The sequence below is a fragment of the Ochotona curzoniae genome, unplaced genomic scaffold (assembly GCF_017591425.1).
Source record: "Ochotona curzoniae isolate NIBS_2020 unplaced genomic scaffold, NIBS_Ocur_1.0 scaffold_4506, whole genome shotgun sequence".
NCBI lineage: Eukaryota > Metazoa > Chordata > Mammalia > Lagomorpha > Ochotonidae > Ochotona > Ochotona curzoniae.
This window is the reverse complement of record NW_024467119.1, coordinates 27,790,288-27,816,111: the sequence shown is the minus strand read 5'-3', so window position 1 is coordinate 27,816,111 and position 25,824 is coordinate 27,790,288. Positions and strand designations below refer to the sequence as shown.

The following is a 25,824-nucleotide window of genomic DNA, read 5'->3' as shown; positions in this document are numbered from 1 at the left end:
TAGAATAGAATAGAATAGAATAGAATAGAATAGAATAGAATAGAATAGAATAGAATAGAATAGAATAGAATGCAACATACAACAAAAGGGATTTACTGAATTACAACAGATTCACTAAAATACCAAATAAATACCAAGTTATTCTTAGAGGCAATATACAAGGTTAATCTTACAGTTTCATCATGACATATGTATTAATCTACTGCATGTTTTTCAAAAGTTAGTAAAAACAAACAAGACATTTCCTTAGTCCAACACGTTTCAAGTTAAGTCATCATATTGTACTCAAGCCTACAGCTTCTCTTTTGTTCCACATCTCACTGAAACGGGCTTTCATGCTTCTTTTGATATTCCACTTCCAAAAATCATGAAATCCTGCTGATTCTACTCCTTAGAAACATCTCAAATCTGTTGTCTTTTTTCATTTCTGTTGCTACTACCCAAACCATGTTATTTTTCTTTTCCCCCAAAGCAGGGCTACAGATTAAGAGTGGCAGAGCCATCTTCCATTCACTGGTTTCTTCCCAAATGGCTGCAATGGCAGGGGCTGAGTTCCGCTGAGGCCAGGAGTTTCTTCTGGGTTGTCCATGTAAATGACAGGAGCCTAAGCACATAGTCCATCCTCCTCTGCTTTCCCAGACACAGTAGTAGGGAGCTGGATTGGAGGTGGAGTACATGGGACTTCAAACAGCACCCCCATGGGATACCAGTGTGGCAAACTGTGGCGAATAATGTACAGCACAACACTGGCCAGTCCTGAAACAGTCTTAACTAGATACTGATCTTGCTCCACTCAGTCTACTTTCTGTGACACCCAATATCTCCCCAAACAGAAATCTACTTGCTGTCATCCTGTTGCCTGTCCCATTGTGAGGATGGAGACTCCCAACTGATGGCATGTAATCCCACACAGGAGCTAATTCGGGTTGATCTGTACTCCAATGTCCAGCTTTTTTGTCCCACCTTGCTCTCCTATCACAAAGGCCATTTAAGGCACACTTGTGACTCCCTACATGTGTTCTGTACATTCTCTGCTCTAGATCACCACGCTTGCTTTTGCTGAAGAAAATTCTTTCCTTTTCTGTAATTTCTTATTATTTCCTTCACAAGCCCTCTCCAGAAAAAGTCTGAATCAACTGTCTAGTAAACTGCTTAGCACTGCTATAAAAAAATTCAATATACAGTATTATGATTTCTTGCTTATCTGAGAGATTTCTTCACCAATATGAATTCATTAATATTTCCCAAGTGATAGGACATGACAAAAGTATCAAAAATAAAGGAAGTCTTCTAAACTAAGTCCAAGGCATGCTTCTTGATGAGACAGTACCCTGATCAATGCAAAACAAAAATCTACATGGCATTTATGCTATATGAGGCATTAGAAGTAAACAAGAGATGATCTAAAGCATTTGGAAAGATACATGTAGGTTATGTGAAAATACTACACCATGCCACGTTATACATACAACCTGACCATCAACAGATTTCAGTATCTCCAGGAGGTCCTAAAGCCAATCCCCCAGGGATAATGAAGAACAACTAATAAATGAAAAAAACATAATAAAAAGAACTGCGTGTATTCCCAAAATGATAAGACACACGATTGAACATTTTCTTTAAATGAAGAATAAGATGATTTATACATTAACTCTGTTGAGTTATGAAAATAAAGAAAAAATGCTTATAAATAGCAATATACAATGCATTTTCTTATATATATATATTTATATGGATGACTCACAAACTGTGGTACATACATACTTACACTATTTTAAAAAAAACAGGAACAAACTACTGATACAAATAATGGCTTGTATGCATTAAAGATTATTACGGTGAGTAAAAAAATCCAGTCTAAGAAAGTCACATATAGGGTAAGCACTGGCACAGAGGTTAAGGGGCTGGTTAGGATGCCTGCATGTCATATCCACAGTGCCTGTTCAAGTTCCAGCTCTGCTTCCAAATCAAGTTTGTTGCTAATATTCACCATGGGAGAGTGTTGGGTTCCTGGCACCATATGGGAGAACCAGACATATTTGCAGACATCTGAGATAAATCAAGAGATGAGACCATTTTCTTTCTCTGTCTTTCAAATATATATATTTAAAAAGTTGCACAGTATATGATTTTATTCATGTAAACACTCTGCAAATTACAAAATTGGGCAGAAGAGATTAATGATCTCCTGGAGTTAGGGGACAATAAAGTGGTAGCATGGAGATGTTTGTAATATCTTGACGGTGTGATGTTTTACATAGATCTGCATGTGTTTCAATCACAGACAATTACAGACCCACATGGACACTTCCTGACAAGATTAACCTCTGGTTGTGTTGCTGTACTATAGTTATACAGCATGGAACCACTGGAAGCAACTGTGGAAAGGGGAAAAGGAACCTCTCCAACCCATCTCTACTAAACTTGGGAACTGATAGTTCTTTCAAGATCAAAGTTCATAAAGTGTTTCTCAAAGCATTTTATATACATGAAAAGTCCTTAAATATGAATTTTGATGTAAATCATAGATATTAAACCTTTTCTTATGTAAAGTGAGGGTTTGTTAAAATCAAATGGAGTAACCAATGCAGTGAAATGTTAAGTGCTTACCAACAGCGAGACTTGGGTCTGAGAGCTATATTTTGAATACTGTGTTCCTCTGGCTATATTTTGGGTTTGTCCATGGATAACTGAATGCTGGACTGCTAAGGCAAGAATTCTTAAAGCATAAAGGCTCTAAAAACTGCCACTACTGTTTGGTTTATTTGAACCTGAGCAAGAGAACTCACTGACCTCAGCACCATGGGCTCTAGGGCCTGAGAGGCTAGTCTTTCAAACATCCGCTGGAGGGGTGGATGCAGGGAGTGGTCCTCGTCGGCCAAGGCAGCACTGCATCTCTGCAGCAGCCGTGCATGAAGACCAGCTTCACACATGACTTGCTGGTTGCGCTCTGTGTGCACCAGGGATTGTAAGATATTGGCCACAGCAAGTTGAAGGTCCAAAGCATGCTAAAGGCAACAAAGAAATCCATCACTTTGTGGACAAAGGAAACAGTTTTTTCCACATGCAGTTTATGTTTCTGAATGTACGTTTATATACTTCAAAATCTAACCAGATACATTAAGAAATTGGCTTAGAGTGACACAGCAACTCTATAACAGGGCTTGGCAGACATTTCCTATTTTAATTTTGTTAGAAGCATAGCCAGCTGGACTCCATTCTCTTCCAAGTTTTTTGTGTTGTATGACTATATAATGAATGTCTCTATTTTTCTAGAGAGAGTAGGTGTAAAGTTCTTTTTTCTGGTAGGTAGACAACTAGTTTAAAGAAAGACCTACTGTTTACATTTTGTGACACATCAGACCTTAGAAGCCAGTCAGCATTTTAACAAAAATAGTCAACTCCAATTCAGCCAAGCTTGGATAACAGAAGTCAAAATATAAAATCACCTCAAGGTAATATCTTTTTCAGTCATTTTTATTTCTGTATTATTCGCAATTTCAATGACTGGACAGATGTACAAGCAGACACAGAATGATCTGAGCACCACACAAAATCACTTTTGGTTCCAGCAACAGAGAGTGAATGTTTAATTCTAAAACATTTGGTAAATATTCAACATTCATTATGAAAGATGAGACTTAAAAAATCCTGTTGCTTGAAACACTTTCTTACCCCAGCCCCTCTGCTCATTCTGCTCATACTATCACACACACACATGTCACTTCCCAATTAGGATGAGATGGAACTGAAATATCCACACTTACTTCTGGCTGTGTCACAGACCCAACGGAGGCGAGGAGGTCCAGCATAGCTAGCATGGCACCAGGATGGATGATGACCGCATCAGATGTCTGGAGAGATGAGGTTGTCACATGTAATTTCAGGTCAGCTGCATTTTTATGAGGGTAAACTGGGGGAGTTGAAACAGAATGATAGGCATGTCTATAATAAAAAGAAAAAAGGCTAATTGAGTATTTAGTTCAAATTATATTAGGGGTTCATTTTCGTCATCTTCTGTTAACTTTTATCCACCGATATAAGCGAAAGTCTTGTAATTCATGGGTGGGTTACAGAACATTTTAAAGCTGAGACATAAAAAAATCAATGTATGATCAAACTCTTATTGACTTACATTAAGGCAAGTCAACCATCAACCCTTTTTGACTCTCATGTATCTTTCCTGCAATGAGATGTTTTCTTTTGATATTATATATATACACATATATATATATATATATTTAAACATTGATTTAACTGAAATGTAAGAGACAGAGAGAGACAGAGATCTATTTGTTGGCAAGCTTCTGACATGTGAGTCATGGCCATGGCTGTACCAGGTTGGTATTGGTCAGCTGAGTGAGTGGTAGCATCTCAGTGTGAGCCATCATGACAGCTGATGTCCAGGCACATTTGCAGGAAGTTGGACAGGAAGTGGAGAACCAGGTACTCTGACACAGGCTACAGGATTCACAGGGGGCATCTTAACTCATGGCCTGCAATACCTAGTGCTACCTCTGAGTTTGTAAAGCATCCCTTCATCCACAGGCAATACAACTAAGGATTAACAAGATCCATGTGATCTTGAGCCAACTCAGTCAGGCCTGGCTTAGGTGCGGCCACCAAGAATAAATATAATAAGCATCATGGCAGCTGCCTTCCCTTTCTTCACACAACACTACATGCAATACCACTGAAAATATTCATCACAATTGTTAGGAACGTAGAAGGCACATTCTATGAAGTAAGTTTGTGTGAGCCAGAAGGCTGAGACATGTGCACACGTCATCTCATCAATGAATGATCTCCATGGTTTATTTCATAGAATTCATCTATAATTCATGAATTTTGCACATTTTGCATCTTGGCAGTAAGAACAGATGCTTGGGGCTCCGTAGTTCTTTGTTTCAGTGAGTCGGTCTCGGTATAATTTGTGTATTGCTGAGTTCTGTCCCCCAGAGCAGTGCAGTTTCGGCTCCGGCACAGAAGCAGCTTGGGAAGACAGACAATTTATGTCAGTGCTGTAGCAGCCAAGAATTGGCACTGCCATGTCTTCAAAAAAAGTGCCATTCTCTGTTTAGCAGAGATTCTGGGAAAGCATTTGGCTTTGCTCAGAATAAAGTGCATGAGTCCTCCTAGTTTGTTTCCATAAGTTAGTATATCCTCCACAACCATGTTCTCAATGCCATTTATTCTTACTCAGAAATATCTGATTTTTAAAATTAGTAAGACATTCAGAAATGCTTAATACCAATGAATCCTACTCATATGTTGCCTCCTTTATTCTTTAAAATACCTTAAGCATCTAGAAAAAAATGCTCAAGTCTTTTTCAGTGTATCAAGAATTTCTTAACACAGAATTAATAAATTTCATAAAAAGTATTTCCAGTACACATGTTTGCAACTCTGTTTAGAAATGAACACATTCTAATTGTATATTTTAATTTCAGGCTTTCCAAAATTATTTCTGAATTGATAAATTTTATCCAGGTTTGAATTTCAATTGTGAATTAAAGTAAAACTTTTCTGCCTTTGAAACAGATCTTGACTACCACATAATTACTAGAAGAAAAAGCTTCTAAATTTCTCACAAACAATATGCTGATAAAAGAATTAAGTCATTGTATGTGAAACAGAAGAATATTTTCAAAATGATGAAATCTAAAACATGGCATTTGTTAACTAAGACTAAGTCTAATAGGATGTAATGACATTCTTACTAAGTCTTTTTGGCGCTTTCATTGTTATTTATACTTTTTAAATTCAAAGATTATAATAAGCTTATTAAGTGATTAATTCCCAAGCAAGACTTAACCACTGCAAAGAGGATAAAGTGATACTTCAACCTTTATTAAATTTTCACTCTGTAATCACTTCTAAAAGTTACGGAAATCATTATTCAACATTTCATCCTAAATTCTCATATACATATTTGTGAGACAATTGCATCTTTGGGGAGTATTGAGTCATATATTTAAATTCTGAATTTGTTTTGCATTAATTATCATCAAGTGTGTATACACAGGCACTGAGATAGACAATTAGCATGTGCCACCTGTTTCTCCACAGTAGATACAGCCTACAGAACTTTGGTTATGTTTTTTTGTTTTCACCTCCTCTGTGCTTGAACATTGTTCAGCTTGAATTCTATCATTCCTTCTGAATAATTAAAAGCTAAAAGGTTATTAAGTTACACATTTTCAAATATGATGCTGGCTATTTCGTTTCCCATCAGTTCTTAAAATAGCCAGACAATCTCTAGGATTTTACAAGTTAGACAAATATCACACACTCAAGACTTTCTTGGTATTTCAATGCTCCACAAGCCATGGAAAATAGTATAACATTGGTTTTGGTTTTTGCCAACCAAACCAGCATGTTTTGCCACAAGAAGAAGATACCCATAAACTGATATAATTCCAGAAATAGCACAATGAAAATCTGTTTCAAAGGTTATATATTTGAATCTGTGGAGTAAAAGCATTGTATTCTTTGCTGGTTTACCATTCTTATTACTGAGGAAAATGTATGTAAATTGAATAGCTGGAAGCCTGAAACCATCCACAGTAGTTTTACTATTGACATGAACTTTCTGTCCTTGAGATAATGTTTGGTGTAAGAATGACAGAAAGCTCACATGCATTAGAACTCGCTCAACCAGCTGTGCTGATTCTCCAAAAATTTTTCTTTCAGTCAAAGACTTGGCATCCCTACATATGGCTGCACTAAAACAAACAAACCCCCCCCCCTTTTTTTCCTTTCTTTTAATTTAAGGTCATAAATATCTCTTTACGCAAAGGAAGAAAATGCTATTTATCTTTGCAAAATTAACATTTAAATAACTAGTAAGATCTGCTGGGTTTTTAAAAAGATGTATTGCTTTCACATGTAAATTTCTGTTTTGCAGTTTTGAGTTACTTACAAGGACTACATGTTTTTAACCAGCAATATTTAGATCTAAAAATTACTATTCATAGGATGACTGTTATATTTTAGAACTACAATTGTTTGGGATTTAATCTATTTAGGAGTTAATATGACTTCTCTAACTCAGCACCCTTTTCACATATTATCTTCAAACAGAAAGATATAATATGGCAGTTCAAATGTACCCAGTTTGGAATTTCATGAATTAAGAACAATGTTTAGAAAGATAAAAAGAAATAGTTTTTAAGCACAAATATGCTGAATAATGCCAAATTCACTAAGACTAATCTAAACTATATTCCTAATGTACATATACATATTTTTAAAGATTTGTTTATTTGAATGTCAAAATTACACAAGAGAGGGGAGAGGGAGGAAAGAGTAAGTGAGAGAGAAAGAGAGAGATCATTTATTTGCTGGTTCACTCCTCAAATGGCCACAGTGGCCAGGGTTGGGTCAGGAGGAAGCCAGGAGTCAGAAGCTTCACCTGGGTTTCCCATGCGGATGGCAGGGGCCATTCTCCACTGCTTTTGTGATTAGAGCACTGGACTGGAAGTGGAGCAGCCATGTTCATATGGGTTGCTGGCACCACAGGTTGCAGCTTCATTCACTAAGCCACAATGTTGATCCCAGAATATGGACTTTGCAATATTTTTGATGCACTGACTCCTACTACATTCAATATTCAAATCTAAACAAAAGTAATAAACTTAATAATATAGCAGAATCTCAGGGCTTATTTTTTTAAAAGCTAAAAAGGAAAGGTGGGGAGAAGAAGAAAGAGTATTTGGTGCCTACCCCTCATGCTGGGATCATTGTAAACACAGGCTTTAGACAGAAACTTACATGTAACTTAACTGTACTTCTGTCAACCAACTGGAGCTTTTTGTAAATTCATAAATTACTGACAAGAGGTAGTCTAAGGTTAAGTTAGACATTTATACAGAAAGGATGAAAGTTAAGAACTGGAGTAGGGTTTCATTCACTTTTTCAAAGTTAGCCTTAACAAGTCATGGTAAACATGCAGCATTTCCACTGGCAGAATCTCACCAGGTACTTCCTGTTCTGTGAATAGGAGATTCACTTTGGAATAATTGTAAAAAGTCAAAGAAGGATTATACAACACTAAAGTAAGAAGAAAAAAACGTACTCTGCTTCAAGAGGAACCAAGTCCTCCATTCTAACTTTTTTTTTTTTAAGTAAAGGATATGTCTGCTTTAGGGACATATTCTAAACAATTAGGGACATATTCATATTACCCAATTACAGATGACAAAATCCCAGAAATTTTTCATAACATAAACATATTTAACTCTGAATACGCACAACGGAAATCGAGAATTTCAAAACCTTGAAATAAAAAAGCCCCCAAAAAGTGAAGTTATGAAACATAACCACCACATTAACATATAAGTATACAAAGGGAAAAAAACCCCATACATATAAATATCGACTTGTCTTATAAGCTCAGTACCTTTTCCTGGACAAAGCTGGTGTACCCCAAGGAGAGGGGAGAGAGGACTCACTTGTCAGGCAGGGAGGGATCTGTTCTGCACGACTACAGACAACAAAACAGACAGGGTGGTTTAGAGAGGTTAGAAGAAGAGAACACCAAGTCGGCGGCCGGTTAGTTTCACAAGAAATGCCAGTCAAAATTTTGTCAGAAACATCCTTCATATCCAGCAGGAACAGGGAACAAGACTGCAACACATGCACTGAATGAGACAGAAAAGCATGCTTAAGGCCGGGGCTTATTCTACTGACGCTAACATTTAACACGTCTCTTAGGGTGCTGGAAGCCCTGTTTTTGACAAAGCATACTAAAAACGGGCCATACTAAGATGGGTAGAAAACAGGGGAAAAGAGGTTGAATTGAAATATAAGAGAACAAATTACACAAATTAATTCCTAAAGAACGATAATAATCCACGTTACCTAGATAATATAAAAGTACGTGAAAAAAAGCTCTTGGAGAATTTAATTAAAAGGTAAGTTTATTTTGGTGTCTCAAATTTTGGAATGCATGTATAAGAGGTATTTAAAAAGTCAGTAAGATGCACATCTAAAAAATGCAAGGATTTCAAAACATTTTTTACCAAAATAAATTTACATTTTAATTCCATTTTCCCACAGGCTTTTTGAGATACCTTTGAAAATTTCATTTTGAAAATCGGAAACAGTTTTTCTTACAATACCTGGATTTTCAAATCCAAACATTTCAGATTAAGATCTTTTTAAGAAAGAAGGAACATCTGATTCTCAGTAGATATTCCAAAGTCAAGGACACAAAACCTATTTGAAGCTCTATCGCACAGTTAGCAGGCCTATGCATACTAATGAAGGTAATACGCAAAAAATTCATTTATTAAGGAAATAAAACTATAGTAATGGAGATAATGCTTGGGCTGGATAAAGTAACAGCATGATTACAATTTCTTTATAGTCCAAGAGACAGCTGAAACCCAAAGTGGCATTCTGACGATGTCCTTGGGGACCCTGTAATTTGCCCTACAGAGTCTGTCTCCATACATTGTAATTATTTATTCATGTGCCCATCTTTTAGTTAAAGCATGACCAGGACCTAGTCAACCATGGGCAGGGCTAGATCTGCATCTTCTCCCACAATGCCTTTGTGTGTAGCAAGCTTTCAATGAAAACCTCTTTATTGGAGGAATGACTTTTACGAGATTCATGAACTTGATGGACTAATACAGCAATATGCCACTTAGAGAGCTATAACGTTTATGGAAAATTATAAACTGGTAAGCATGACAGGACATGTCTTCCTGAAAATATGTAGTTTCATTACCATGGTCTTCAGATGATAACTAGTACCAGTAATCTGGATACACCTAATGTTTTGAGGGTAAGGAGCAAAAAAACAAAAAACAAAAACAAACAAACAAAACACCCCAGAATGATAGTAAACACCATCATAAAAGGCAAATTCATAGAAACTATTCCATTATTAAGTGTAATGAGGGGTAGCTCAGCCTAAGTTTACAAACAATATAAAGGTTTCCATGTTGAAAGTCAACACCAAAGCAGCAGCAATGGATACAAATAAAGCAAGTAGGATAGAAGGTTCAGGTTCGCTTGTTTCCATTTTCCTTTGGGGTAACTTATCACTCAACGTAATGTGGAACTCACGCTGAGAGCACCCTGCAATTCAGAGGACAGAACAGAGCCATACCTGTCAAAGGAATCTGTGGCTACTTTGTAGAGATAGATAAACAGTTTACTGCAGTGCCTTAAAGTGGGTGACACCGAGTCCATACACATCACCTCTTCCTCTAACAGTCTTTGAAATGGCTGTGTGTTTGAGGGGAAGACATTCATGGTGCTTATTTTTCTTAGGTCTGAGAAGCAGCCAAGAAAGCGAACAGCATCTGCCAACTTCTCATATTGAATCTCTGTTTTGAAGAAATGTGAGTTGGCTGGCTCGTAGCGCATTGCTGCAGTCAGGGTGCAGAACACGGTGTGAAGAAGTTCAAACACTTGATTCTGGTTCACTTTCTCCCAGCCATTCTTGGGTGGACAGCTCAAAGATCTTTCCATAGCAACCAGCAAGGATGTAATGTACACAAATCCTCCAACTTTCCTGAAAACGGTCCTTGAACGATGGCTTTCTCTAAGGACTGACAGGAGAGCCTACCAGAGAAAAAAAAGCACAGCAAATAAAAAAAAAAATTAAAACCACCATGCATAAATAGCAAAAGGAAACGCCACTCTGAATTTATTTGTTACATGAATGCTTATGTCACATATTCAATAGGCAGTTCTATACAATACATCAATATTTTGTTAATTTTAAAATGCCATATTAAAAGTAGCAGATTGTAACTTCAGAAAACATTAGCACACATTTCTTTGGATAAGGTGATCTCCAAATTCTGGTTGGAAAGTTTTTCCCTATCTTTAATTGATAATTAATTCAATGAGTTTACACACTCATGAGAATTTGTGATTATGTTTGTGGATGCTTGTTCACTTATTCTCAGAGGCATCAAAGACATGGCCAGGGCACCGCGGACGTAAGGTCTTTCCAACCCACATAAACTATCAGCTATTTCTGAAGTATTTCCCTTTGAACTTAGTTTATTTTTTACTATATATTTTAAAAGATTTATTTATTTGTATTGAAAAGTCAGATTTACAGAGAGGAAGATCTTCTGTCTGCTGATTAACTCCCCAGTGTGGCCAAAATGGCTGGAGCTGAGCTGATCTGAAGCCAGGAACCAGGAACTTCCCCCAGGGCTCCCACACGAGTGCAGGGTTCCAAGGGCAACTTGGGCCGTCCGCCACTGCTTTCCCAGGTCACAGGCAGGGAGCTGGATGAGAAGTGGGGCAGCAGGGACACAAACTGGCACCCATGTGGGATCCTGGTGAGCACATGGTGAGGACTTCAGCCGGTAGGCCACTGTGCCAGTCCCTGAACTTTGTTTTTAAAGTTAGCAATTTGTTTTTAAATGACCTAATGGTTACTGGATTTTTATTGACATACTAGACACCACATATTTCTATGCATTAGCTCATTTAATTCTCTCAAGAATCCCATGTTAGTTACTGTCATTATCTTCTTTTAGTAAGTAAGGAATTGAGATAAATATGATGAAATAATTTGCCTAAGACTATACTGTTTATGTAGTGGCAAAAGCAAGATTTCCCCTTTTTATATACCTAGTATATTATATTGCCCTGAATGGCAATTTAAACTCTATTTAAGAGTACAAAAGGTGTTCATGCTCTCTGTTTCAATAATGATAAAATGATGGATAGATATTCTACCACAATTTCCTGATCATTATATTTGAAAATAGCTCACATATTTCCAAAGATATTTGAAGAGTGAAAGGCTATATAATAGTATATAGAAGTACTTTTTTGAAATATGCTGCTGCAGAAGTTATGATTTCATTGCACACAATGGCTTATTTTATTATTGCAAATAGGAAATATGCAAAATATATGTATAAACAAAATAAAACATAGTACATTCTAAAACTAATAAGTTTTCATCTTAACCATTTGATAATGACAAGGTTTCCACATTTTACTAACTCCTAGTAACACAAGATGTTATAACATGAAAAAAAATTTTGTAAATTAACCAGAATTACAAAATATAAGGGCTAGAGTAAGAATGCTTGCATTCAAACTTTGACTTTGAAATTAAAAAGTGTTTTATTCCAGAAGTGACTTCACATTTCTGTGCAGTTCATGCTTATGGGAAAATGAAAAATAACAACACCTCACAGAAAATATGTGTAACACCCTTAGCTAACTGCCTGGCAGATAAAGCCCATTAATATCATTAATCTTCAAAAAACACTTGGGGAGAAATGTGACAAGTACCAGTGTACAAATGAGAAAGGGGGTGGGGAGGTCAGAGTTACAGTAACAAGCACAGATCATATGCCTGGCTAATTCAGATAGGGATTAGAAAAACATAGTGCTTGAGCCTCCGATCAGCCTGTCGTGTTAAGTGCCAGAGATGCACATCTGCTACCCCCTCAAATGGCATTGCTGGAACTCTGACACTGCCACAGTGTGATTTCAGCATTTGAAAGAACTACCTTCTTGGTTAAATGAGTAAGCGATGATGGTTAGTAGCAAATAGTAAAGTTACAATGAAATAGATGGTGAATGGTTAATCAGCCAAAACATACTAATGAACCATTACTTTTGAACAAACACAATTTAAATCTGCATCTGTAGAATTACAATGTAGAAGAATCACTGAAGTTTGGATTTATGTACTTATGAAAAATTCTATCACACAGATCTGTAATATGTTGTTAATTGAATGGAGGCACTGAGAGGCGGCTCTTGATAAAAAAAAAAAATGGAGACTGAAACTGAGACCATATATCTCTGTCCTTTCTTTTCCTTTCCTTTCCCTTCACTTCCCTTCCCCTTTCCATTTCCTTCAGTTGCTTCTTTATTTTGGGATTGATTAATTTATTTGAAAGGCAGAGTTACAGAGAGAGATTTTTTAGATCACTGATTCATTCCCATAAATGGATGCAACTAGTCAGGGTTGGGCTCCTTAAACTCATGAACCAGAAACTTTCTTGGGGTCTTCCATGAGGCTATTGGGGTATGGGCGACCACCCCTGGATCTCTGCCTGCTTACCTGGCGGGCATGACCCACAGTCCACCTGCCAACCACATGTGATGAATGTGACCTGCGACATAACTGGAGGGTCTAAAGGGATAGACCTGCCTTCTAGAGAATTACAGTGCTGTTGTTGGGTGGGAGGATTGTCACCTTTGCCTTTTCTCCTCAGTGATTTCAGGGGCCTGCTGGCAGGGAAACCCTCGAGACCTGGCACTTGAATAGGGACTTGAAGACATCAGGTAGGCTTGGGTGAGGCCCCTCACCCTGGATTGTGGGCCTCGATTCATCCTGTTTAGTGGGTTCCTTATTTAGCCTGATAAGTGGGCTCCGATTTGCCCTGGTAGTGGGCTATTGGTCTGCTCTGTGCAAATTCTCCTTGGCTAACCAACCTTGCCTTGTCGGGAATTCACCTTCCTCTTTCTGCCCCTGTGTGGAAGGAAAGATCACCCCTCAATTGGGCCTTTGTGTCAGAGGAAAAGATTGCTTATCATCTACATCAAAGAATTGTAAAACCTAATATACTAATAAGGCCCTATGCTACTCGGAAATGGGGAGGGAGAGCAGAGAAATCTTACATCACCCAAGAAGGTGTGAGGAAGACAGCAAGTATAACCTATCAGGATCGTAACTGGTAACTCATAGACAACAGACTCAAATCAGCATAAGACAATAGCAAAACTACAAAGGCATTTGGGGGGAATCAGGAGTGCTCCTGACAACCTCTTAACAGGAGGTCATATGCACAGAGCAGGAGGGGACCCCAGAGTGGAGCAGGCAGACAGGAGGTGGCTTGTATCCCAACCCTGAAGACTCTTAGATCCTCACCAAGGACTATCAGTACGGGCACCGAGGACTACATCGCAATTGCCAAGGAGACCACGGGGAAATGGAGTGCCTTCAGGGGCCAAGAACTCTGAGGTCACCCACCCTCATTTGGATCTCCCACATGGGATGGAAGAAGCCCAAATCCTGATTTGCAGGATCCAAGGTCATCGGAACAACAACCAGGAGCACTGAGAGGTTCTCAAAAACAGAATAACAGTAAACTTCCTTCGGAACTAGGGAGAGATTTCTCTGGTCCTTGCCTGGTTCTGACTTTGGGTCCCCAGCCTCACTGGCAATGACTATCAGGATCGCTCCGGAAACTCCTCAAAACTAACAAACAAATAAACAATACCAACAAAAAAAAACCTAGAATAGACAGAGAGCAACAAGGAAAGCTTAGAAAAAGACAGAAAACGGTTAGTGGGGATGCACTTATAACTCACTGGGTGGGACACAAAGATTAGTTACTCCTCACTAGGGTATTGAAGATTTCTCTGCACATCCCTCCTAAAACTGTTCACCTAAACTGTTGACATATGTCTTGTTGGAGTTATAGAGTTAGACTACCCATAAAACAGCCAGGTTCAGCAAAAGCATGCTTCAACGCTAAAAACTGCTAAATACAAAAATTAAAATAGACACAAAACAGCTGAATAGTAATCTATAGCCATTTTAAGGTGTATAGAAACCAGTTGTATATAAACTAATAATTGAAATGTCAATGTAGAAGTCACAGGATGTGGTTCAGAACTTGCATTTTTTTCTTCTAACATATTGGTTACTCAATTCCACGTCAACTAATTCCATAACGTTATAAAATGTTACTGATATAATGTCGGGGGTTTTAATTGATTGGGAAGGTACTCTACTGGCTCTACCTTCAGACCAGAGATGGTCTCCCCAAGAAACCGTTGAACTTATCTGGACAATAAGACGCTGGACTTTATACTTCGTAGATGCTTGCAATGAAAAAATCTCAACTGAATTTGGACTGTGGTAATGCAACAAGGGGGAGGAATCCACCATGGTGGGGAGTTAGGGGTGGGGGGAATCCCTGTGCGTATAAAACTATGTCACATAATGCAATGTAATTAATAAAAAATAAATAAATAAATGAATAAACAAAAAAAAAGAGAAAAGAAAATCCCCCCCTTTTGTTGGGGCTCCTCATGGGAGCATGTTTTCCTCTTTATAAACAAATTGTTTCACTGTGACCATGGGTCAAATGTATATAAGAGATCTGAAATCCAAAATACCCCACAGATGGAAGTGAAACTGAATCCCATTCTCCTCCTCAACGTTCCACCCTGGTAACAATGCAACCAAGCGGAAGGAAACCAGAGCCTCAAAAACACTTGCCATTGGGCCACTCACATAGCTCCTTCCTATGCATGGGTTTTGTTAACCTGGCGCCTGGCCCAGCTGCTGGGAAAGCTAGAGGCACCGACCACAGCCAGCAACTGGTTGCCATCACTGTTGCCCATATCAGTTTCAAGCCACCCTACCCTTCAACTGCACAGCAGGCTACTTCTAGTTTTCCCAGCTCTTGCCCTTGGAACTCTATTCCTGCATCTCCTTCTCCGGCTGCAGCACAGCCAACCTCATCCCCAGCACTTCCACAAAAAAAGAAAAGAAAACAAAAAAACCTACTTGCAACTTGATTTAACTATGTCCACTTAAAGAAAATACTTAGCCTTTTATAACTGTTAAGGTATTGTTAAATGGAATATTTATATCAAAAATAATCTGATATAAAGTTGAGTGCTAACCCACTCTTTTTTTTTTTAAAGATTTATTTTTATTATTTTTTCATTGGAAAGGCGGATATACAGAGAGAGGAGAGACAGAGAGGAAGATCTTCCGTCCGATGATTCACTCCCCAAGTGAGCGCAACGGGCCGATACTATGCCGATCCGAAGCCAGGAGCCTCTTCCGGGTCTCCCACGCGGGTGCAGGTTCCCAAAGCTTTGGGCCGTCCTCGACTGCTTTCCCAGGCCACAAGCAGGGAGCTGGAAGGGAAGCGGGGCTGCCGGGATTAGAACCGGCGCCCATATGGGATCCGGGGCGTGCAAGGCGAGGACCTTTAACCACTTGCGCCACCGCGCCGGGCCCTAGCCCACTCTTAAACTGTATCAAAGTATGGGTTAAATCAATGTGCTGCTTATTCTATACAAGTATTTTTATATAGTAAAGTAATTTCTTTGTTTTCTGTCTTTCATTAAGTTCATTAAGTTAAATCAACAAAAGTTACGAGCTTGTTTTAAATGTATGTGAGTGATGACTTCAGGTCAATAACTAAATATAATCTATACAGCGTTCTGTGAAAAAAAAAATTCTGTTTCTCTCAGATATTTTAAGCCTTCTTGGTGTCTTTAACAAGCACCCAAAAATTCAAGTTTTAGATTTGGGGTTCTGGTGTTTCTAGTGAGGCCTGCTAGAAATATCAAAGGATTTATCTCTCATTTTGTAGACAACAACTCATCAAACTACTAAAGATACTGTTGAATGCCAGGTGGGCAAAATTTTGTCACATCAAAATGCTGTTGGTAAACATGTCCACAAAATTACAGATGTCTAATTCTAATCTCTGTACTAAAAGCATTCAAGGACAAAGCGAAGCCTAGCAGTAGTATAATAACCCAATAACAGGTAAATGCTTTTAGTTTTAGAAATGAATCCAATTTTTCATTGCACATTTTTAAGATAATTTATATTGCTGGGAAAGCTAAAATATAGGTTTTCAGTTTAATGGATGGACTTCACAGTATTGACCATTTTTCCTCTCACAGTTTGGATTCAGACTGGATTATCACGATGAATTTTCACTTGCTAATTTCTAGTGGGTACTGCTATTACCAAGCGTGGTTAATACCCTAGTACAACCTAAATTTGACATGATCTCTCTTGCATATTTGATAGAAATATCAGTGAATATAATGAGAAAAAATGTATAAATCTTTGTAAAAATACAGTGGCGTTATAAAAAGAATATGGGGTATTGAAATCTGAGAATTCGTTCCAATCTCTAAAAAATTTTGCCATTAAAATATAGCCAAGTTAGATAATCACTCTAAACACACTTTTTTTTTCTCATTCATAAAACAGTTATTTATAGGATTAAAAAATAGATAATAAAAGCATAAGTAACTTGGTAGGACACTGCTTACTATATGCAAGAATACTCATTACATGCATATATATGCATACATGTATAATGTTTCATATAACACTTTATTTCAGAGATGTATTTTTGCTATGAGCAACTTTAATTGGAAAAATAATATGATGGCACACTTTGCTAGTATAATCTCTAATTTGAGGGATAACTCCTATAACCCAATACAATTACTGCAATGACTTATCAGCTGTGAGTAAATAAATATTGAAAAACTGGGTCTTCCTTTTCTTTGGAGACCCAGGCATGCTCGAATAAATGTTCCTGTAGGAAAAAAAAAAAAGAAAAAAACAAAAAAAGAAAAACTGAATGACTTGTGTTTTTCTGGATTCCTAATGTGTACAAAGTTGAGAGATTTTGTTGATGTTTTGGTTTTGATGGTATTCTGGATTTCTGAAGCTCCCCTGTCTCTGACTTAAATATAGATCACTAAAATTAACCCCAGATTTTTACAGCAGAAAGATAAGAGACACACTTGTCAAACTCACCCTTAAAATGTCCGTCTTCAACTGCAGTTCTGTGGGTGGAGCTGAATGCATGAGCCCCAGGAGAGTGCCCATGTCATCATCCCCATTTGGGGACAGCACCAGCTGCTGGATCGTCATCAGGGCATGCTGGCGGCACTGAGGGTACTTCACGATGTTATGGGCACACCTTGCACCTCCAAACTCTCGGAAGATCCCTTGAGGGCAGGAGAAATTACATAACGTGAGCTAACAATTCTGAGACAAGTCATATGAACTAAAATGCTTACCTCTGTAGGTACAAACTCCAAATACTGCAAATAAAACCTACCCAAGATATTTCACCTTCTAAGTTACAATGCAAAATTGAGATGTCAGGAAAAGCACATTTGGGGACACACTTTCCCTAGGTTTCCTCAGGAGATGCTTAAGAGTCCTGATACATTTAGCATGCCCAAATTCTCCAAATCTAGAACATTTAGAAATTCTCCAGGAAGAAACCAGGAGACTGAATATCAAAATCAACTTATGCAAATAGTTTTCAGGTGAACTATCCTTTTTTTTTATTGGAAAAATGCTTTCAAAATGATAACAAGAAAGCAACAAAATAAATCATTCTACTATGGGATACAGTACAATAATCCAAACCTTTATGCTGGATAAGCAGAGCACAAGAATAGAAGACAGACAGACTCTGTAACACAAAGCATCAATATATAGCTCTAAAGTCTTTACTACTGATTCACGTATTTAATCTTCATCTCCTGCCACATAGAAGTTGCTAAAGACTCAATACTAGTAAGCAACAGAAAAAGGATTTATGACCCCTATCGCTCGTGCTCCTGTTCACAATTATTGTATTCACATCAAGAACATCCTGGGGTGAAAAACGACAGCAGACCCAGAGACTTACATTACTGGTTATTTCCTTCAAGTAATTCTTCCATGCTTCTTGTTTTTAGAACACACTTTACACATACCTTTATTAACACTCACAACAAATACTATTACTATTACTATTACTATTACTATTACTATTACTATTACTATTACTGCTTATGTTTGAAACAAAGATGTCCTCTTGAATTACATCTGAATAAATGGTGACAGAGTGAATAACTGACCACGTGTTTTGCTGCAGCTGCCAATGTCTCCAGTCGTTTTCCCTTTGCTAAATGTGTCAGAATTATATGACCCTGCGTGAGTGTAAGTCATGGGCTTGAAAGTTCAGCACAGCATGCGATCTGTGACAGCCTGCGATTACATGAAGACTGTGGTTACTAACGTCTGCTTTGTCAGTGAGGGCCCATTAGGCAATTACTATAACTAATATTTCTTAAATACGATGGACAAAGCACTACAGTCCCTGAGACCAGAGAGCCAGTAATGTTTTTCTTAACAAGGAAAAGAAACATGCTAAGAAAGGAACTGTGTGGACAGATTTCACATTCCTGCAAATGTAGTGAGTTTTCGTTACACTGTGTTGGTCTTCCACTCTGCTACCTTAAATATTCCAATCCCCAACAGGGCCTCTCCAGATCAGGTTGTCAAAAGTTAATCTGCCGAATAAAGTTTTGTGAGTATACCTCTATTATGTTCTGAGTATATCAGCCAAGTGAACTTACTTACGGCATAAAAGGAGACTATGTAATATGACAGAAAATGTCACTATGGCACCCATTCATCATATTCAATGCTTCAATTAGCTACTACATTAATTCAGCCATGCCTTACCCTTCACCAAAATTGTGTTTAAGTAATTACTTATATAATTATGTGTTTATGCCCTTTTACATTAGACTGTAATTCACTTGGAATAAGAATTATCTTAAGGACCGCCCTGTGGCCTATTGGGATAAGTGCTGTCAGCATTCTAAATGGGTGCCGTGCCTGTCCTGGCTTCTCCACCTCCACTGGGCTCTCCGTTAATGCACCTGGAGACGCCGCATCACATGGCCCAGGTGACTGGGCCTCAATATCTACATGGGAGACCAGAAAGGAGCTCGAGGCTTCTGGTTTTGGGCCAGCCCAGCTAGGCCGTTGTGGCCATGTGGGGAGCCAACCAGCACATGCAAGATCTTTTCTGCCTCTCCTCTCAGTCAGTCCTGCCTTTCAAATAAATAAAACAAAACAAAAATTTTTTAAGTTATTATCTGTTGTTTGCATTTCTATCACCTACATTATAGTACCTGGGACACATAATATATGTTAAATATGTTGAAGTTTTGAGTTTTTCTGCCTTCAGATCATCAGTTATGCATGTGTACATGGATTTAATTCAACATTCTAGCCCTCTCATATCATTTAAAATACAGTCTAAACCCGTCGCCATTCCCTAAAGAATCTCCATGATCCAAGCAGTTTCAATTTAATTCCTCTCCCTTCCAGCCTTTTTACTTCTTTCAAGCTATACTGATCATGTTGCCTAACAGTTTTTGATGATGACTAAAGTTTCAGGAAATATTTTTCAAAGCAAGAGTGATATGTTATAAATACAGTCAGATTGTCTGTTAATGATGGATAGAAAAGCTTAAACGGGAAATGGAGACTAAAGATACAGCAAAATTATTAAGGAATCTAATCTACCTAGGAGAGGATAAGTTTTATTATGGAATAATTTCTCAATATTCCTTTTAGGATGTAATAAGATAATAAAGTAGGATTTTTACCACATAAAGTCAAGTATTTTGGAAAACCTGTAAATAAATCATTTGAATATGACTTTATGTTAAAAAGAAGGAAAATATCTTTCACACAGGGTATACTATAAAAATCAGGTAAAGGTTTCTAAAATAGCAAGAAGGCAATATTTCCTGTCACTACTGTACTTCTAACAGGTAAAAGTATTTCAGGTTTGGAATCTTGACTGTTTCATCATTTAACCGATGGTTTTGTTTCTCTAAGTGATAGAAATATTTCAGAAGCAAGAATTACTACAGAAAAATGTAACCAGATGAAATTTCCTCCCAACGCCTTTGACCCTCGTGGTGCCTGTCACCTGCGTTAGTGTTTGATCCCTGAAGAAGCGCTGTCAGGGTCTCCATAACCAACAAAGCCAGGTGCTTTTGGTCTTCAGTTGAACTATTATTTCTTGAGTCCCCTGTCAAAGAAGATCAAAGGCCAAAATCACAAAGATGACATGCTTAGATCTCCTTGATGCATTTTTAATGTTTTTAACATTTCTTTAGCATTTACTTTCATCACTAAAAATATAACTTAGCATGTATGCACTTCAACAATTTTTTATGTGCCAAACAAATTTATCTTTTGATTCTACTCTTCTTGGATCATTTTGACACATTTTTCCATTTGTTCTCTAAAATTAGTAGAAACATTTACATTTACTACATAAGTCATTTGATAACTATTTGATAATGCCTTTATAAATTTCCCCTCACAAGGAGAAAGCAGTTGATCACACACGTTGTTCTTTCAAGTTTTACTTTAAATTCCCTTGATTTATTATCAGGGGGAGAAGGAACAAGCTAACATCAGGAAGGATTCACTGGGATGTCACAGCAATACATCCCAGGAAGTCACCCAAAATAATAACTAAATGAAAAGCACAACCAACATAAACAATTTTCCTGAACCCCTTCTTCAAATAATAAACAAAATGATGGAAAATGCTTTACCTTGTTCATTTAGTGCCTGAGTTGGATCCTTCAAGAGGGCAGCATATTTATGCAAAAGGTTTACCATGACCTCCAGAAGGCCCACCTCCCTGAACACATCTTTAAAAATGTAGTCATGTCTTGTAAACTTAAGAAGGGTTTTCATTGCAATAATGCTACAGTGGTAAGAAGAGCTAGACTTTAAGAGGATACTAACACTAATAAGTTCTTTACAAGGGATATAATTTAAACTAAAAACGACAAACTCCAGCATCTCAAAGTATTTGCTTTGTACTTCTGGGAGTTTAGAAATCTTCTCTGCAAACTGTGACAGGGTGTGCTGTGATTCTAGGATGAAATAATTGGCATTGTCAGCCATATAAATATTGGTGATGGCATCAAGGATGATTTGGGCAAGGAAGCTGGTTTTGGCTTTTAAAAATGCATTCTGAAGAACTGCAAAGGCCTGGATGTTTCTCACACTGTGACCTAAAACAGAAAACAAGAACACAAGAGAAGGTGTTACTGGATATTTTGCAAAATCATCTGTTTAAGCATATCATGAATTATAACATTTACCAACTATTTACAGTAAACATACTGTCTTTAAAACAGACTTATTTTTCAAAATTAAAATCAATTACATTGACTAAACTTTTAATGCATCACTATAAATATTCCAAGTCAAGGATATTGCACATTGAAAAAGCAGGTTGCTGTAGGGAGAATAAAAGCATATTGTTTGGGCTTCAAAGTTTGGAAATGTATAGTGGCAATTTTCTGTAAAGTTGGCCTTGATAACAAAGGCAGGTATTTTTCAATCAGAAAAGGCATTGAGGAAAAAGAATCAATAAGCTTTAAAGCAGAAATGAAAAACTGAGAATCAGCAGAAGAAAAATCTTACATAAATACTCAATAAAAAAATTTGGCTACTAGTTATATTTTTTAAGTGTGTGACTAAAACATATCAATTGGAAAAAAACAAAAATCTTTCATTGCTTCTGAAAGGCAAACTAGTGGCAATAATTATAAATAAATACAAACAGATCTACCACTATCAGAAATCTATTGTATTTCCAGAAGTGATGAAAAATTAACAGTGAGCCTAATAGGATGATCCAGATTTCAGAAAGAATATAAATCTAGAATGAGGCAAAACATGAAGTGGGTTAGAAAGATTGCTCATAAACCCCAGCTTGGACATTTTGAAAAATGAAAACATTTCACAAAACTTCAGAATATATATGATTTTAAATTTTGGCATATTTAAAATTATAACATAAACTTACAACACATAAATTAATAATTCAGACTTTTATTATTTCCAGTTTCCTTAATATTTTACTGTTCTTTTGAGGATATCATGTTTATTATCTGTCAGTAACCAAAAACAAAGCATACACAGAGTGATGAACAAATACAAAAGCTACAACCACATGAAAACAAAAAAGAAAAGTTTAGAAATAACTTTAGCCAGTTTTTATACACCAACTTTCAGTTATTAAATTTCTATACTCCCCATCCGAAAGAAAAGACGTAAGAAGAGCTATATTTAAGGTAACACAACATTTTAAATTTTCCCAAGTTTGACTTTAATTATCTGGTTTCAGGGGATATTATAAGGCATACTAATAACCATCTGTAAGAATGAATTGCCTACCATAAAGAGACGGATTGTTTAAAACACAATGAGCACAATACAAACAATGCAAGTCAGATGTAAAATAGGATGATATTCACACACAAAGCTAGCACTTTGCACTAGGAGTTCAGTACAGTGAGTTAGCAGTGTTGGTAATTCTTTCCTTTTTGTTTTTTTTTTTCCCCCTGGTAAAATTTTGAAGTATGAAGCCTAACACAGCTCTCATGTTAGTAATTCTTGAACCAACTAATTTTTTTTATTAAGATCCATTCTTAATCCTTTTTATCATCCACTACATCTAGGCAGTATTAGTTAAAACAGATTCATCACAGTAAATGACCAAGCAACATCAAGACTAACATCTCTGTGACTGGCTTCAAAAGCAGAGCATTTTAATCAACAGAGAATTACAAAATCTTAAATTGCATTTAAAACTCACTAATTTCCTGTGTATGACAGAGAAAAAGAGATCTTTGTTTATCTGTACATTACTTGCAAGTTTGAAAATCTTAAGGAAGAATGGAAATAAAATCTTATACTCTGGATTTATATCAGAAATAGTTATCTAAAGGGATAAATGCCAAAACAATAAATGGATCACACATTTCATGTGTCTTGAATGACACTATTATGAGAAGTTTTTAATATATTTCCTACCAAAAATGCATATCTTCATAAGACCATACCTGTCTTTATTCTGAACTCGTTGAGGTCATCTTACAAGATTTTTTATTAAAGCAGCACCAATAAAACATGCAAAATTACGTTTCCAGAGTATTAATAATACTAAAATTATACAGTTATTATAAAATCTAATCACTATTTCCTACTTAAAGGTAAGCTTTTTTTTACTTCCTTTCTTAGGAAAATCTGGATACAAAGTTTTATAAAACCTCTTGGTATACAGTATAAAATTACACGTAATTTTCAAACTACAATATACACACAGAAGCAGAATTATAAATAACAATTTACTTGTTTATTTAAATTTTATTTTCAAATTTTGCTTCAACTGATTTACAGGTGGGTAGGGTAGGGTATGGACTATGACACGGCAGGTCATGTCACTGCTTGGGTTGTCTGTACTTCATATTGCAAAGTTTAAGATTAAGTTAAACATCCACCTCAATTCCAGTTTCCTGCTAATACTCCTGGGAGGCAGAAGATGATGAACCAAGAGACCTGGATGGAGTTCAGGCCCTTGGCTTCCTCCCGGCCTACCTCCAGCTATTGTAGCCCCTGGGGAGTAAGTCAGGGATACTGGAATCTAATTTTTCCTTATATCACTCTGCCTTTCAAATTAAAATAATAACAGTAATAATATTAAGGAGAGGAAAAATTCAAGCAACACTGTGAGAACACAGTACACATATAAAGTATATATTAAGGAATTAAAAAAAAACCTCCAGAATAGCGAAAGAACGCGTATAAAATCATTAACACAAATGGGGCACAGAAATCTGTAATAAAGCAAACATGCAACTGTGCTCAACTTCGTTGGTCTCTTAAAGCAATGAAAGCTTCAAAAGTACAAGTGGTTATATCTAAAGTTAAAATGACTAGCAAAGTCTTGTTGAGGATATCGAACAACTGGAGTATTCATGAACTGCTGATCTGAATACAAAATTGGACAGTCAATTGGAAAAACAGTTTGGCTATTTCTCATAATGTTAAACTATTTACCCCAAAGAAATAAAGACACATGTTCATACAGACTTGTTCTATATGAATAGCCACAGCTTTTTCCATGAAAGTGAAATAAATTTCCATCAATTAGTTTATGAATACATAAATTATAGGGTAGCCAAACAATGCCACACTACCCAATATTGAAAATTATCCAATTTCTGATACATTCGATGCAAGGATGGATCTAAAAAAAATTGAGTAGAAGAATTCAGAAACAAGGAAATGCATACTCTATGGTTTTGATCTATATAATGTCAGAAAGGGCAAATTCTAAATAAATGAGTGGTTCCCAGGGCAAGAGCTGGGGTGTAGAAGAACAACCTCAATGAGAATGGAGCAAATTGTTAAGATGGGGACATTGCATACATGGGGACTACCTGGTAACCATGTATTTGTCAAAACTGATCAAATTCAACACTTAAGTGTACAGATTTAAATGTCTGCAAATTTTACATCTATATGATTGACAAAAGGATAGCATTTGATATTCTATTTATAAGGATTATCACCATGAGGACTTTAAAAGGTATATGCAAAAATGTAATTAGGTTAATTTGAAATTCACACATGGTTTTTCATAAAAAAGACTTTCCATAAAGTTTTCTGAGTACTTTCACATCTTCGGTTTTTGTATTACCCCTAGCTTATTGGCCAAGGGAAACTTGACTTACTCATTCTGTAGATATTCTATTAATTTTTCTGAGGAATAACTTGATGCTAAGAAAAAACAGATCATTCATGAGTACATGGATTTTGATTCTTGGGGCAAGACCTTTGCTAGTCAACTTTACTGTGACAGCCAGTACATCATCAGATTTTTACAATAACTCCAAGAGGTATGGGGTTTTATAATTATCCCTGTCATAAATGATACAAAAATCAGGTCATGACACACATGGGACATTAATTTTGCCTCATTAATTCTCTTATTACATAAGAATATACCACAATTAGTTATTATGCCAACATCAAGATCAAAGTGGCTAGTAAAATTAGAAAGTCTCAAAATCAGCAATATTACTGATGCACCTATTTTGATATTAACTTGTAGAAAAAATTTAACTATTAAGTATTTAAGTTAATCTAGATGTTCTTCATATGTTGTTATTATTACTAATATTAAATAAAATGAAGTCTCGAATTGCTTGGTCAAATTGTGAATTTCTACAACACTTCACAAACTCTTGCAAGAATCTCAATATGGTCTACAATTGAAGGTATTTCATGTAACAGCTGCTTGATGACTTACATTTTTCATTGCTTGCTACCAAATTCTGCATCACAGAATGCACAGATTTGTACTATAAAATTTAAACACCCAAACTAAGTACCATGACAATCAAATATTTAGTAAACAAGAATCTCAG

General features: G+C 36.7%; 1 protein-coding gene across 3 annotated transcripts in view; it reads right to left on the bottom strand.

Moving 5' to 3' along the window:
- WDFY3 (WD repeat and FYVE domain containing 3) overlaps positions 1-25,824 on the bottom strand; it is a 264,769-nt gene that overhangs the window by 108,809 nt on the left and 130,136 nt on the right. For 2 of the 3 annotated variants that reach the window (XM_040967249.1, XM_040967250.1), the window contains exons 10-15: positions 21,148-21,615; positions 20,511-20,612; positions 17,537-17,730; positions 10,121-10,578; positions 3,768-3,945; positions 2,794-3,008 (exon numbers count right to left, since the gene is read on the bottom strand). In XM_040967249.1, the coding sequence (XP_040823183.1) occupies positions 2,794-3,008; positions 3,768-3,945; positions 10,121-10,578; positions 17,537-17,730; positions 20,511-20,612; positions 21,148-21,615 (1,615 nt within the window). Of the gene's footprint in view, positions 1-2,793; positions 3,009-3,767; positions 3,946-8,401; positions 8,486-10,120; positions 10,579-17,536; positions 17,731-20,510; positions 20,613-21,147; positions 21,616-25,824 lie in introns of all 3 variants that reach the window. The other variant, XM_040967248.1, reaches the window with a different exon arrangement.